Raw genomic sequence first — 14,246 nt, 5'->3', positions numbered from 1 at the left:
ATTTACACCACCCACCAGGGCTCACTATTTGCCCTTCAGTGAAGTAACTGACAAGCAGGTTACCTGGGTAGCACTCCTGCTGCCTTGGAGTATCCTCAAATTTTACCCTCAAGGCAAAGAAAGGGTCAAGGATTGGTCATATTGTAAATATTTCTTGTCTATCCCAATGAGATCTGAATCCTTTGCCAAGCCAAGCTCTAAGGCTGGGTCTGTGAGACCTCCCCTGCTCCTTGCTCCCAGATGTTGGTTCTGGCAGGTTGTGGTCACCCTACAACCCACATCACCATTAACCCTGTGATCCTACTTCTTGCCACTGTTCTGGCCCTGCCTTGGGGGGTGAGGGACAGCTGTGTAAGCATACTGTGTAGGAAATGAGGTGAGTGCACTCTCAGATTCAAATTATCTTTAGGAAATATTGGAAGCTTTCCCAATAAGATCAGGGATAAAGCAAGGTCACTCACCATTTCCAATATAATTTTACACAATACTAGAAACTCCGAGAGGTAGTGGATGTAGTGGTAGGCTTGGAGCCAAGGAAGACCTAGATTCAAGTCCCCCTTCTGATACTTATTAGCTTTATGACCTTGAACTTGTCACTTAACCACTCTAAGTTTCAGACCACTGTAAAATTTCTCTATTAAGTTATTTTTAATATCAAGTAATATTATTAGTAGCAGCCTCTATTAAAGGTTCTGATCTGTCTTGGTGGAGAAAGTTCCCAGACCTCCAAAATCACAGATTCTTAGGGTCTTGATTAGAAGTACTAGATATAACAATAAAAAGAGGAAGACAAAGAAAATTATGGGAATAAAATCTCTAACCCTGAAGGTCTCTATGAGAAGAGGCTGAAAGACTGTCCTCTCCTATTTTTCCTTCCACTTTCCCCTTCCAAGGATCTTCCACCATCAACTCCCCAGTCCTTGTCTCCTTGTTCTTTAGTTGCCAAGACCTCCAGGGTCCAGGTCTGTCCTTAGCTCTTTCCCTTTCCTCTTCAACTATGAGGAATCATTCCCTGGATTCTGACTTCCACCTCACTGCATACTCTACCCCTGAACTCCTCTGGTTGTGTTGCAGGAGGAGGAGGAGGAAGCTCGTCTGGCCAGCATGCCTGCCTGGAGGAGGGACATCCTTCGGAAGAAGATGGAGGAGGAGAGGTAAGCTGGGCATTGAAAGTGAGCTGATGGGGGATACCATGTTACCAAGGAACAGAAGTGGGGGAAAAGCACTGCTAACCCACTGTTTGTTTCTCCTTCCAGGGCACAAAAACGGTGAGTGTGACCCTATTCTACCTGGAGCTACCCAGGCGAAGTTCTTCATACCCCTTTCTCCCAAGTAGCTCAGATACTCCATTCTGTCCTCTGCAACACCACGTCTCTTCCCCTAGTAACCTTTGCTGCTCATTCTCATTCCTGTCTTCTTCTTCCCCATCCCCTGCCCAATAACGTAGGCCATTATCCACCTCTCTCTCCCATAATCTTTTCTGCTGTGTCCGTTTCTTTATTTCCCTATAACCTGACCGGCTGCCGTCAATCTGTCTCCTATAATCTGATATTTTACCTATTACCTATTATCTATTACCTTAATCTGTTACCTCCTCTGCCTCACCATAACCTGACCTACTGCCACATGAGAGAGACCCCATTACTTTGATCTGTTGCCCCATCTCTAGGACGTCCCATAACCTGCCCGACTGCCTCTAGCCTTCCGTTTTCCTCAGAGGATGACTGGTATACCATACTCATCCTTCTGTCCCTCTCAGCATTTGCTGTCCTCATCCTCTGCCCCTCCCCCAGTAGCCTAGGTTCATCTCCCACCCTCTGTCCCTCTCTCATCCTGGGTTCTTCTTCCGTAAGCAGAAAAGAGGAGGAAAAACTCAGGCAGGAGGAGGCGCAGCGGGAGAAGGAGCAATCGGAGAAGCTCAGGACACTGGGGTATGACGAGACCAAACTGGCGCCCTGGCAGAGACAGATAATCCTGAAGAAAGGAGACATTGCGAAGCATTAGGCGCAGCGAGGGCCCTCCCGCCTCCCGCCTCCCGCCTCCCGCCCCCGCCCCCGCCCCTGCCCCTGCCCCTGCCCCAGCCTTTGCTGTAACTCTCCCCGCTGGCCCCTCCCTCAGAGCTGGGGCGGGGGCGAGAATTGGGTGAGAGAGGATCAGGCTAGAGCTTGGCGAGATAAACGGTCTGGGCTCTGCTTCTGGCAACAAGCCCTCATCCTTCTGATTTCTCTCCGACTCTCAGTCCCCACTCCATCCCCCCACCCCCACAGTATGGCCCTGTAGGCTTCCTCTCGCCTAGATCTCTCCTCCACGCCCCCCATCACTCCGGGGAAACAGCGCCGCAGTCTGCGTACAAAAAGTGCCCAAGCTGTGGACCCAGAGAGAACTGCTGCTGATTTGCATGCTAGTTTGCATATAATTTGCATGTTTACTGAATGTCAAAATGTACGAATATCTCCCAAACCACGTGGGTGGTTGTTTCCCCCAGCCCCTTTTCTTGGTACAGTTAGATCTGCAGCCTCCGCCCTGACTCCTACTCCCCAAATTCAGTGGGGCTGACTTAGCCCAGATTGGAGGAGGGGCGGAGTGGGGGGGGGGGCGGAGAGAAGACTGCTGGTTGGGTCGTGCCTAGAGAGTTTGGACTGCAGCCCTGTGGGGCCCAAAGGTTTTTTCCTTTAATTTGTATTCTCCTCCCCCTTCTATCCATCTAGGCTTTTCCCAACCCTTAGCTCAAGATCAGGTCCCCCTTCCCATCCTGGCTTGGCCGGTCCTCCCTCCATTCCTCTGACAGTTTGCTTTCAGTCATTTGTTTACCAGAAAGTGAAAGAAAATTACCTTCCCTGGGGCCCAGACGGGAGCCCCGCGTGACACCTATACCCCCCCCCCCCCCCTCCGCCCTCTACATACACATTTATTCCCTGCCCACACTTAGCGTCAGCAGCCGCCTTTGCGGTACAGGCTTCCGCATCTGCCATATTACCCCCGTAAGCCCTCCCCCAACCCCGAGGCCCATTCCCTAGGTCATTGCCAAGGGAACTGTTGGGGGGAGGGGCGGGGAGAGGAGCAGGATGGGGCTTTTGTGTTTGTTTTTTTTTTCTAAATGTTTTTTGTCACTTTCCTCCCCGCACCCTCTGCGGAAAAGCCTCGGCCCTAGCCCCCCGTCCCCTGCCCCTTCTTTTCCTCCATTAAAGGAATCCACTGGTTATCCCATGCTTGGGAAGGGGTTTCTGTCGCTCACTCAGTCACTTTGCGCTTTTTTCTTGTTTCCTTCAAAGCAGGTGATCTGGAGGGACGTACTGGGGCCATATGGGGGACGGGGCTTTGTAGAGGGGGGCGGAAACAAAGGCAATCTGAGATTCAACTTTCCTGGGGAGAAAGACGCAGCCTCGAGCCCCGGGGGAAATGGACCGAGAAATATTTTGAGTGCCCTTCCCGTCCTGCCCCAGGCCACTGCGTTCATTTAGCCGCGGTCGCCCCAGTAACTTGTTCCCAATTCATTACACCTTTCAGCGTCCTTGAAGAACTAGCCCCCTCACCCCCTGCCCCACACACCCACACACCCAACACGTTTACACAGGGGAATTTGCTGCTGGCGTTTAATATTGAACTAGCAGCAACCTCCAAGCGATGTGAAAGGTTAACACCCTCTGTCCCAGCACAGACACGCGTGTCCTCCCGAGCTCGGGTTCTGAGAGGGAGGAGGGAGGAGGGAGGAGGGAGGAGGGGGAGGGGGAGGGAATAGCCGCTCCAAATCAGGGGCAGTGTAAGTGACATAACATGTCTACAGACTTAAGTAACCATACTTAGTGCTTCGGACGGCCACCACCTTGGGGGCCTGAGCCTCCTTTTTTCCTCGGCCGGCGGGCAGGAGAGAAGGAGAGAGGCAGGGCGCCAAGAAGGCGTCAGTCCCTTCTCCACCACAGTCACGGTCACGGTCACGGTCACGGGCCCCGCTGCAGCCGGCTGCGCAGATCTTCGGCGCAGCCTTCCAGTCCCATGCGCTCCAGGGCGGCGTATACTGCGCCCAGCCCTGCGGGCTGCTGCTGGCGCCAGCGCTTGAGCATCTCATACTGCTGATCGCGAAAGCGGCCAATCTCCGCCTCCACTGCCTCGATCTCTGCCTCCCGAAGTCCCAGGGTTCGTACGAACTCCTTCCAGCGCCGTGCCGGGACTGCGTCCATCACCTCGTACAGCTGTGGGCCTGGCTGGAGAGTGCCGGCCTCAGGACCTAGAAGCAAAGGTCGGCAGTGGGGCTACCCGGGGGAAATTCGAAAGTGGTGGGCCGGAGGGGGTGGAATCACAGGGAACCAAGATGGAGAGGCTCCAAGGGCTGAAAGATAATCATTGCTGTGTTCCCCATCCCAGGATCTAAGAGAGGGAAGAAGTCTGGCGTTTAACCCATCATGCTCACCATTCCCTCTGTTGGGCGGTTGGCCCCAGAGCACAGGCCATGAATTTTCTGGACCCGCGACTTCCCGGGCCAGTGGAGGACTGCTAGGACCACGGTTCCCCACAAGCTGTAGAGCACACATCTCATTGTATCTATTCAGAGGGAGGGAAGGCCTGCCTACTGGTGAAGGGTTGAGTACCTGAAAGCAAAGATAAGCCCAGACGAATTCCCTTCACCAGGCAATCTTCACTCAGTCCTACCACATCTACCAGGTGACACACCCTCTCACCTCCCAGACACACCCATCCTCCGTACCCACTGGCGTTTCAAGGCCTCCATTTCTGTTTCATCTGCCAATTTGAGACAAAAGAGGGGCGGGTCAGTTGTTGAACTGGGCTCCAGCACCCCTAGGGCCCTTCTTCAGGATGTCTCAAGGCCTATTTCCAGCTCCTATGGAAATCCAGGCTGGGATCCTTGAGGTGGGGTTAGGAAGGTTGGTACTTACAATGAGCCTGGGGTTTTAGGACCCAGCATTTCTGGTAGCTGTAGAACAGGCCCCATCCTAGCAAGAGCAGAACTGTTAGCGACGTTGGCACCACCAAGAAGTACTGAAGCCAGACCCCTGAGAAAGAAGGGGGTCTGGAATAAGTATCCCCTGTTACCTTTGTTCCTGACCTCCAGGAAGGCCAGAAGCGCTAGAAGGCCCAGCCAGACTCTCACCCCCAAAGAGTCTTCCACTACCTACCCTGCTTGGAGCTAGAGATCCCAGAGCAGATCTCTGAATGGCTCCCGGAATCATTCCCCCAGTGGTTACCTGTAGGCTGGCTAGGAGTGGTCCTTGGGCTGATCACTGTGGACAGTTCCTTTCCACTCTCGGTTCTGTAGAATGTGTAAAGAACTAGTGTAATGGAACTCACACTTCAGCTAGTCCCCTATGAATGTATAAATCCTATTTAAAATATTTTGGGGTAAAGAATTCTAAGTCAATATTTTTGTAAAGCAAAGGATTACCTTCCAGCTTCTCCCTCTCTTTGTTTTTGTTTTTGTTGGAATGGGAGTATTACCATACTCTGAGTTTGCCTGAAGTTAGGAGCATACCTTTACTATGGCCCCTAGGAACTGAGTAGCCAAACCTGTACAGCATCCTTTCATCACCTGTGCTGTTAGCCCACTTAGCCACTAACTGCAGTGACCCCAAGGAGCTGTGTCTAATCTGGCCCATCTTCCCAAAAAATCTATGCTCTTTTGTCCCTTCTTTTCCCAAATCAAATACTTACACTTTACCTCCCCATCACCCATTCGAACCCAGACTCCCTCCTCTCTTGCCCATCAGCCCTGTCTCCAGTGGCTTGGTTTCACTTTCCCAGCACCAGATGGTGCTTTGCAGGCCCTTTGCCCCTCTCCCAAGTATCCCCCTCCCTTCTTCCTGCTGTGGTACATATGAACACACTCCCCTACCCACCCAGTAGTTAGCAACACCCCACCCTAGGGGGAAATGGGAGCTGGTTTAGGGTGCCCTCTGAGGACAGGGTAGTTACATGGAGCAGGGTGCAGGAACACAACTGTTCTTCTGGTCCTGACAGAAGCCTGGCAAACAGCTCCCACAAACAGTGTCTGTTCCAGAACCTAGGGACAGCCCATAAGAAATTGACATTAGATCTGGGGGTAAATATAGCCAGGGATGAGTGGATAAAGGGTCAAACTGTAGGGTGCAGAGGAGAAAGGGAGGAACTCACAAGGGACCAGTGTGTGTCGGTGCAGAGTTTCACAGTCCCGGCATTGAATGCAGAGGAAAGGTGAATCAGTCCCGCAGGGGTTCACAGAGCACTCCGGGAACCAGCCGGGAGCACAGCCACACTGGGTGTTGGCCACCGATGAGCAGTTCCGGACAACAACCTGATAGGCAGGGCCTGAGAGGAAAGTCAGAGACCCAGCCCAGTGCAGAGGCCCAGCACAACACCTGCCTTCAGGAGGCAGGGATTTTTGTCTTCATCTTCAAAGCACAGTGCCTGGCTCAGAGTGAGTTGAATTGACTTGAATAAAGAAACTTATAGATCAGACAGAAAGAGCAGAAAGAGACCAATACCCAATCAATACACAGGCAGAGAGAGAACTAGAGATAGCTGAGAGAGAATCAGAGATAGACCAGCACAGAGAGGAAGGAAGGAAGGAAAGGGAGGGGGGTAGAGAGAGACTGAGAAAATGAATCAGAGCTAGACCAACACAGAAAGAGAACAGAGTGAGTGAAGGAGAGGAAGAGTGACTAGGAGAAAGACAGATACGCAGAGTCAGAGTGATATAGAGACAAAGAGCTAGAGAATGAATGAATGAATGGAGGAATAGAGAAAGAAAAATCTTAGGAAATTAAATGTTTGTACCCTACCATCCTCATCACAGAGTCGACATCGGGCACACTGCATTGACTTATGGTCCTCTTTAGACAGGAAGGTGTCTTGATGGCAGGGCTGACAGGAGGAAGGGCCTTGGGGCTCAGTGCAGGCCGCTTCCAGGAAATGCCCTAAAGATGAGAATCCTAACTCTCAGTGATCTATTAGTAAAAAAAAAAGGGAGCAGGGGCCCCAAAATCTTCCCCCAAAAGCCTTCTCAATTGATTTAAGGTACCCCCCCACCCTTCCCATCTTTGGAGACCCCCGCTCTTGTTCTTCCCAGTTCTCCCAACTGATTCAAAGGCCCACAAACCTTCCTTCTCATCTCACAAGTCCCACTCTAAACCCCCTCAGAACTCTGACATTTTGCTCTTCAGCACTCCCAGACCCCTCCCTTGCAGCTTCTCACCTGCTGGGCAGCTCCTACAGCACTGTCTACTTGACTCATCCCAAAAATATTGGGGAGTTGAGCAAAGCTGGGATTTCTGAGAAAGGGGACTCTGGTTGAACATCGGGCTCAGCCCTGGGGAGGTCCTGGGGCTCCTTAGAAGGGGTGGGAGCTCCCGATGACCAGGGTCCAGAGCATTACCTTCTACCATCACCACCAAGAGGAACACCTGGGGAAGGGGGGGACAGAAAGCTGATTGCCTCCCCCAAATAACACTCACCAGACCCGATAACTCCCAAACCGTGTTCTCTATACTCATCTTGGAGGGAACATTCTAGAAACCTCCTGCTAGCCCTTGCAGGCAAAAGGGTAGGAGAATCCTGGGTAAAGGGGTTACCCACTCACCCACCTCACCCTTCATCTGAGAGCTAGGCCAATCCCCAAGGGACCCTATATGTGTAGGAAGGGGGTGAGACAGGGACAAAGCCCCCAAAGCCCCATAAGCAATTCTTGAGTGTTGGGACACCAGGACTTTCCGAACATCCAAAAGCCAGAGGGTATGAGTTGGCCCCTCCAGGGACAATCCACTCAGCCCTGGGACCTCCTAGGGTCGGAAGACGACTGGAGAGATAAGATCTCTCCGTTTAGATCAGGCGTGGGAGACTTGAGGGTTGGCCTATCATTCTGTTCCTGGATCACCTCAGGGCCCCCACCTCCCACTGAGAGGAAGGGGGCAGGCGCTTCCTCCTACCTAAAGGGCCGCGTCCTGCCTGTTCAGCGGATATGTAGGTCAGGGTAGATCAAAGAAGGAGCTCGAGCCGGCTGCCCACAGATCCAGACCCAGCCCCCAACTCTCGACCCTCCTCATAGGTAGGGTTCTTGGGAGTCCTCCCTTAGCCCCCAGAGGCAGGTATAGATGACTAAAGCGTTCAGAATCTAGTTCCCAGCCTGGGGGGAGGTGGGGCGAGGGGGAGAGACACGGGACAGCAGCCTGACTTTGATGCCCTACTGTGCCTCCTCCAACTGGAGAACTAGACAGACCTGGGAATGATCCTTCTTCCTCTATAGGTTTCCTCGTTCCCTCTCATCCCAGACCCTGGACTGAGAGTCCCAGCAGCCCGGAGTCCCCGTGTATTGAAATCTCTGTTCCCCCGAGCCCCGCCGCCCGAGTTCTTGTCCCCTCCCACCCAGCCCCAGCAGTTTGGAGGTCTTCTCCCCCGCTGAGTTCCCCCAGAGCACCAGCGGACCGAGGTCTGTTTCCCCCGAAGCCGGTAGAGCTGAGGTCTTTCCACCACAACACTCCCTCCCCAGCCCCGCGCCGTCTCTGGGCCGAGATCTTCTCCGCCTCCCAACCTCCTAGACTGAGACCTCGCTGTAGTGCCCCTCGGCCTGAGCTCACGATTCTCCCGAGCTCGCTAGGTTGAATTCCTTACCCCCACCGACGGCTTCTTCTCTTCTCCCTCACCCCTCAACCCCGCTGCCTAAGGTCTCCTGGGCCCATCCCGTGCCCAATGGAGGCCCAAGGCTAGCTTTCCCCACCTCCTCCAGATTCGATCCCCGCCCCCTCCTTAAAACATGGGTGCCCCCCATTTCCTTTTCATCGCACCCCCACACAGAGACACACTCACCCGCGCCACAGCCGTGACTGTGCGGCCCCGGGGCAGCATCGCTCCACACCCCACGAGCCTCCCCGCCGGGCCTGGCGACGCGACCCAGCAGGAGAGGGGTGGAGAAGGGGCGTGCACAGGTGGGGAGACCCGTGGGGCTTCCCCGCCTTGCCCCAACCCCAGCTTCCCGCGGTGCCCCAGCTCCACCTCCTCGAGGATAGGGACTACCTTTTGCTTCTTTTTGTATCCCCGATGCTTAGCACAGTGCCAGGCGAGAAGTAGGCGCTTAGCATTTGTTAACTGACACAGCAGCTAACCCGTTCCTGAAGCCTCTTATATATTTGAGTGAGAGGACCCGAGTTCAAATTATGACTGCCGCTGTCACTTCCTTCTCTAGGCCAGTTTCTCTTCCGGTTCTAAGAGCCTCTGATCAATATCTCCTGGGCATCTGCACCAGGACCGGGGCTTTGGGTTACAAGTACCAAGATTCCTATGGCCCAAGTAAGAAATTAGCTGAGGTTAGGCAAAGTGTAACAGTGGATTTGGGGTTAAGCAAGGACTTGGGTTCAAATCCGAGTACTGCCAGTTACTGCCTATGTGACTTTAATGTCACTTAACCTCTCTGGGCCTCTAGTGTCTCTATCCGCAAAATGAGGAGGTGGGACTTCATGACCTCTCAAGCTGCTTTCCCCTCCTATTTATATTAAGAATCATAAGACAGAAGCAGGTGATCCAGCACTAGGTTTTTGTTTGACTCTTACTTAATTAGCTGTGTGACCTTGGGCAAGTCCTTTAATCTCTCCAAACCTCTATAAAACTAGAGGGGTAGGGGATGAGGTGGGGGAGGTGTTGGGCTAGGTAACCTCTAAGATCCCTTATAAGATCCTCCCTACACCCAATTTACAGATGAAAAAATGAGGTTCAGAATGGGAAAGTGACTTATCCAAGACCAAGAAGGCAGTTAATTAGCAGATTTATGGCCCTGACTCCAAATCCAATGTTCTTTCTCCCATGACATGCTGCCTCCCCTTAGGGATCCCTATCTCTGCCTTAGTCCCCATCTCTCTGTCTCCCCTAGCCTCACTCTCCTATCCCACTTCTGTCAACAAATGTTTGCTCCTTGAATCTCCAGTGAGATATTTTTGGCTGACAGGGGCATTGAAACCTTGTCTCTTTCCTATCTGTGTGACTGTGGGTGAGTGAGTTACCTCATCTGTAAGATGAGTATGGTGATATCCTGGTACAATGGGAAAAACAATGACTGAAGTCAGAGGATCTGAGTTCAAATCCTACCTCTGACATGACCTGTGACCTCGGGAAAATCACAACTTCTCTGACCCTCAGTCTGCTTCTGTGTAGGATGAGGGGGTAGAACTAGATGGTCTGGGGTCCATTTCAGGTCTAATTCTAGGAATCTGGGAATGACTTCTATTTATTGTCCTGGGGGGAGGGGGGAAGCAGGGTCCCTCATTCCTCAGATAGTGTACAGGTCATCCTAACACCTGAAGCAAGGGCTTCATTCACTGGGGCTTGCAGCACCCCCAGCCTCCAAAAGAAGAAGGAAGATTGGGGCAGCTAGGTGGTGCAGTGGATAGAGCACTGGTCCTGAATTCAGGAGGACCTGAGTTCAAATCTGACCTCAGACACATAACACTTACTAGCTGTGTGACCCTGGGCAAGTCACTTAACCCCATTGCCTAGCCAAAAAAAAAAAAAAAAAAGAAAGAAGATTCCTAAGGCTCTTCCCCCAGGGAGCACAGAAAGCATAAGCTGGGAAGGCCAGGAAACCCAGGATTAAGAATGAGGCACCCATACACCAGCCAGATCCAAGTGCCCCAGGCCAAGACCTCCCACTTTCTCCCAACAAGGTATGGTGGCAGAGGCAAGGGGAAGGAGCCATTCTATCACCACCTCCTCTTTCCCCATAGAAGAAACAGAAACCAGAGACCCATAGGGAAAACAGAATGCACTCTTGTCACACAGGAGAATATACATAAGTCTTTATAAAAGAAACCCAAAGCTCAATAAATATGCACCTTTATACATAGGGGAATTGGGGGGGGGGCTGTCCCTTGTTTCCCACCCCGGTGTGGCCTTGACTGGGGGGAGTAGGATGGGGTTGAGGGCACTTCCTGGGTCTACCTATCTGGGGACAAGAAAGGAAAGAGGCCAGCTGGGGGAATGGTGGAGAGATGGCCCAGTGGCTTAAAGGAAGGGGATCATAATTCAGCCAGGGGAGGAGGGGGTGTTTGTGTGTTGAAGATGGGGATTCCTGGGGTTGGACCCTCCGAGGTGGGGTCTGGAGAAGCAGCAGTGAATGTGTGAGCTGTGAGCGGGAGCAGCTAAGAGCTCAGAGGGTGGATGCATGGGAGTCTCCCCAGGGCCTTCCTGTCTCTCGGCCCAGGCACAATCAGCAAAGTGCAGTTTGGTTCCTGGTTTCCAGCCCTCAATCTGTTCCCTGGAGACTGATGTCCTGGTCCCACACTGAGGGGATTGGGAGCACATCAGTCAGAACCAGGCCATCTGTCTGTCTGTGTGACCATCCATCCATCCATCCATCCATCCATGGCACCCTGGGGTCCTCCTGCTGCTCAGACTTCTCTGGAGGACAAGTAGGGGAAGGGGGAAAGAGGACAGGGTCTGTACTCCCAATAAAGCTACCTCAAGTGACATGAAGAACCCCAAACCCCAAAGCCCACTTGTGACTCCAAGCAGCACCCAGCAGCACCCTCTGCCTCACGTCCTCACAATCTGCCTTCCCCTGTGACCCACCTCCCATGCCTACCCTTGGCCAGTATCTATATCCTCAGCCCTGATGCCTTGCTTCCCGTAGTGCCCACAGGCTCCCCACGGACACTCACGATGCTGTCAGCGTGGAGTTTAGGAGAAGCGTGGTTCTAATTCGATACAGCTGTGCCAGGGTCAGCTTCCTGTGCTGGCCTGAGGGCTGGGCCCTCAAGGTGGTTTTAGTGACTGGCTTTTCACACTCCCTCGAGAAAGGACACTCATCCTCCCGTCCAGGGGAGCACCCCCAATCTTCAACCTCAGAAAGCTCTGAGGCACTGCATGGGCTGGCCCCCCTATAGTCCCAGCTGACACAGGCTTCCTGAAGTGGCTGGCATGGCCCCACCTGAGTCCTGGAGAAGCCATTGGGAGGGAGGGGAGTAGTCAGGCAAAGCTCAGACAGGCTCCGGCTAGGGGTTGCTGGGGGGTCCCGGCCGGAAGCCCCTGAGAGCAGTTGCAGCAAGCTGGCCTCTGATTTGGATTTGAGTAAGCGAGGCCAAGGCAGCAGCTGGACAGGGGTGCGACGTCGGAGGCGGGGTGAGGGTGGCAAGGCAGGAGTAGGGAGGTCAGGTGGGTCAGGGGGCCTGGGGGCAGGAACAGGAGCCAGTTCTGAGGTGGCAACAAAGTCCTTCAGGGAGGTTGGGGAGAGCGTGCCGTAGGCAGAATCGATGGAGCAGGAGCGGCACTCAGCCGCGGCCGAGGGGAGCAGTCCGTCAGGCTCAGGGCCCAGCAGCTCACTCGTTGGGGTGGCGGATGAAGCGGTCGTGCTGATCGAGGTCTCATCTGACCGGGAACTGAATGGGCCGCCCTCAAAGTCCGGCGATGATGGCGTTTCGCCAGGCTCCACCACCACAATGGCTAGAGTCTCTGTGGAACCATCGGAGGGGCTAGAAAGGAGAGGGGATAGGGCCAGGGGAGCAAAAGGGGACTTTGAACAAACAGGTCATTGAGTCACTCGATCCGGATTAAACACTAAGTTTGTGCCTAACCCTGAACACAAATGAACACAGGGAAGGAGATACTGAAAAAAGTAAGACAGGGTAGGGTCCCTGCCCTCAGAGAGCTTACAGTCTACCAGTAGCAGCAGTAAAAACAACTCAAAAGTTAACAGTGCTTTCAGGCTTACAAAAACCCATCTTTTCAACACCTCCAATAGGTATTTTATTACATACAAGGAACTTTGGAATCATCTCCCTCCATCCATCACCTCCACTCCACTTAGATGGCCAATACCCAATTTCAACTACTTCAATAGCCTGCTTGTTAGGTCTCCCCTGTTTCCAGCCTCCCCCGTTTCCAGCCTCCCCCTTGTCCAATCCATTCCCCACACAGATGCCAAAGTTACTGTCCTATAAAGTATAAGTCTGACCATATCACTCCCCTCCTCAGAAGTGCTCAGTGGCTCCCTATCACCTACAGGATAAAGTACAAAATTCTCAGCTTGGCATTTAAAGCCCTCTACAATCTGACTCCCACAGACCTTTCTAGACTATTTATTCTTCCCCTTCCTGCATCCTCCATTCCAGTCAGACCAGCTTGTGAGCTATTCCCTTCATGCAAAATTCCAACGCCTAATTCGGCAACTTTGCCCAAGTGGTCCCCACCTTGCCCAGAATGCATCCGCTTTTCACCATGAACTCCTCGAAACCCTAGTTTCCTTCAAAGCACAATTTATGTGGAGCAGCAGATGGAGCACTGGGCCTGGTGTCGGAACAACCTGAGTTCAAATATGGCCTCAGACGCTTGCCAGCTGTGTGACCCTGGCCAAGTCATTTAATAACCTCTGCCTCAGTTTCCTCAACTGTAAAATGGGGATAATAACAATACCTATTGTTACAGAGTAGTTGTGAGGATCAAATGAGGTAATATTTACAAAGCACTTAGCATAGCGCCTGGCACATAGTAGGTACTTAATGTTTGTTGAACTGAGTTGAATGGAATGAAGGAATTGTGTTTCAGAGAGGATAAGTGATTTACCCAAAGTGACCCAGCTAGGAAGAACCAGAGATGGCATCTGAAGCCTATTCGTCTTGATTCTAAGCCCACTGCTATCTCCATTCTACCACTGCCTCTGTAGGGCCTATGTCTTCTCTTCTCCCCTTCTGCCCCCAGCTCCAGAGCTACTGTCTGCACACAGTAGGACTTTAATCACTGTTTGTCCTGTGATGGTGTTGTAAAAGGCATACCAGCGTTGGGAATCCAGGCTGTTGTTGCTTTTTCGAAGGATGGTAGGGGAGCTAGCTCCTGAGGTACTGCTCTCTCCTTCCTCCTCCTCTTCCTCCTCATCCTCCTCCTCCTCCAGGCTCTGCAGATGCTGCTGATGACTGCCTTGGTGTTCCTGTAGTCTCATCCTCTGCAGCAGGTTCTGTAGGCAGAGAAGGAGGTTCTAGGCATCGGGCACATCTGTGGCCCAGACTTTTCCACATGTAACATACACATCCAATGCTCTCCAGCTCAACTACCCCCTTTGACCTTTAGCCCACACCCACCCACACTGGACACCTTACCTGAGCATTATAAATGGCTTCAACCCAGCCTCGGCAGAGGGCCTGTCCACTAGCCTGGAAGGTGAAGGCACCCACAGCACTTCGGAACTCATTCAGATAGATGAGGAGGAAGGAGCCTAGGGAGAAAGAAGGGCACCATGTGTGAGGAAGGATGTTGAGGAGAGGAAGATGAGGAGGAAGGAGCCC

General features: G+C 52.8%; 3 protein-coding genes across 11 annotated transcripts in view; 1 reads left to right on the top strand and 2 right to left on the bottom strand.

Annotated features, from left to right (window-relative positions):
* Positions 1 to 2,004, top strand: part of ESPN (espin) — a 52,039-nt gene extending 50,035 nt beyond the window's left edge. For all 3 annotated transcript variants that reach the window (XM_027843992.1, XM_027843993.1, XM_027843991.1), the window contains 3 exons: positions 1,075 to 1,154; positions 1,257 to 1,268; positions 1,857 to 2,004. In XM_027843992.1, coding sequence (XP_027699793.1) covers positions 1,075 to 1,154; positions 1,257 to 1,268; positions 1,857 to 2,004 — 240 coding nt within the window. The remainder of the gene's footprint in view (positions 1 to 1,074; positions 1,155 to 1,256; positions 1,269 to 1,856) is intronic.
* A 1,590-nt stretch (positions 2,005 to 3,594) lies between these two features.
* On the bottom strand, positions 3,595 to 9,099 carry TNFRSF25 (TNF receptor superfamily member 25). 2 transcript variants are annotated; one of them, XM_027843812.1, is made up of 10 exons: positions 8,791 to 9,099; positions 7,184 to 7,391; positions 6,771 to 6,905; positions 6,124 to 6,297; positions 5,926 to 6,013; positions 5,202 to 5,266; positions 4,893 to 5,009; positions 4,703 to 4,737; positions 4,409 to 4,586; positions 3,595 to 4,225 (listed from the first exon to the last, which is right to left on the bottom strand). In XM_027843812.1, exons 1-10 carry the CDS (start codon positions 8,827 to 8,829, stop codon positions 3,939 to 3,941), a joined length of 1,326 nt encoding a protein of 441 aa, XP_027699613.1. In that variant the 5' UTR covers positions 8,830 to 9,099; the 3' UTR covers positions 3,595 to 3,938. The 2 variants fall into 2 exon arrangements, with proteins under 2 accessions (XP_027699613.1, XP_027699614.1); XM_027843813.1 differs by lacking the exon at positions 8,791 to 9,099 and adding an exon at positions 8,596 to 8,654.
* A 1,655-nt stretch (positions 9,100 to 10,754) lies between these two features.
* PLEKHG5 (pleckstrin homology and RhoGEF domain containing G5) overlaps positions 10,755 to 14,246 on the bottom strand; it is a 110,360-nt gene continuing 106,868 nt past the window's right edge. For 5 of the 6 annotated variants that reach the window (XM_027843958.1, XM_027843959.1, XM_027843960.1 and 2 more), the window contains 4 exons: positions 14,061 to 14,176; positions 13,740 to 13,918; positions 11,631 to 12,440; positions 10,755 to 11,370 (listed from right to left, as the gene is read on the bottom strand). In XM_027843958.1, coding sequence (XP_027699759.1) covers positions 11,361 to 11,370; positions 11,631 to 12,440; positions 13,740 to 13,918; positions 14,061 to 14,176 — 1,115 coding nt within the window. In that variant the 3' untranslated portion in view covers positions 10,755 to 11,360. Of the gene's footprint in view, positions 12,441 to 13,739; positions 13,919 to 14,060; positions 14,177 to 14,246 lie in introns of all 6 variants that reach the window. The other variant, XM_027843963.1, reaches the window with a different exon arrangement.

Source organism: Vombatus ursinus, unplaced genomic scaffold, assembly GCF_900497805.2.
Source record: "Vombatus ursinus unplaced genomic scaffold, bare-nosed wombat genome assembly UNPS02014932.1, whole genome shotgun sequence".
Taxonomy (NCBI): Eukaryota; Metazoa; Chordata; class Mammalia; order Diprotodontia; family Vombatidae; genus Vombatus; species Vombatus ursinus.
This window is presented reverse-complemented; position numbering and strand designations above follow the sequence as displayed.

Coding starts and splice junctions, on each gene's coding strand:
- TNFRSF25 (XM_027843812.1), bottom strand. CDS start 8,829: ATGCTGCCCCGGGGCCGCACAGTCACGGCTGTGGCGCGG. Junction 7,392..8,790: donor CAGTCACGGCTGTGGCGCGG/GTGAGTGTGTCT, acceptor CCCCTTCCCCAG/GTGTTCCTCTTGGTGGTGAT. Junction 4,226..4,408: donor ACCGCCCAACAGAGGGAATG/GTGAGCATGATG, acceptor CTTTGCTTCTAG/GTCCTGAGGCCGGCACTCTC.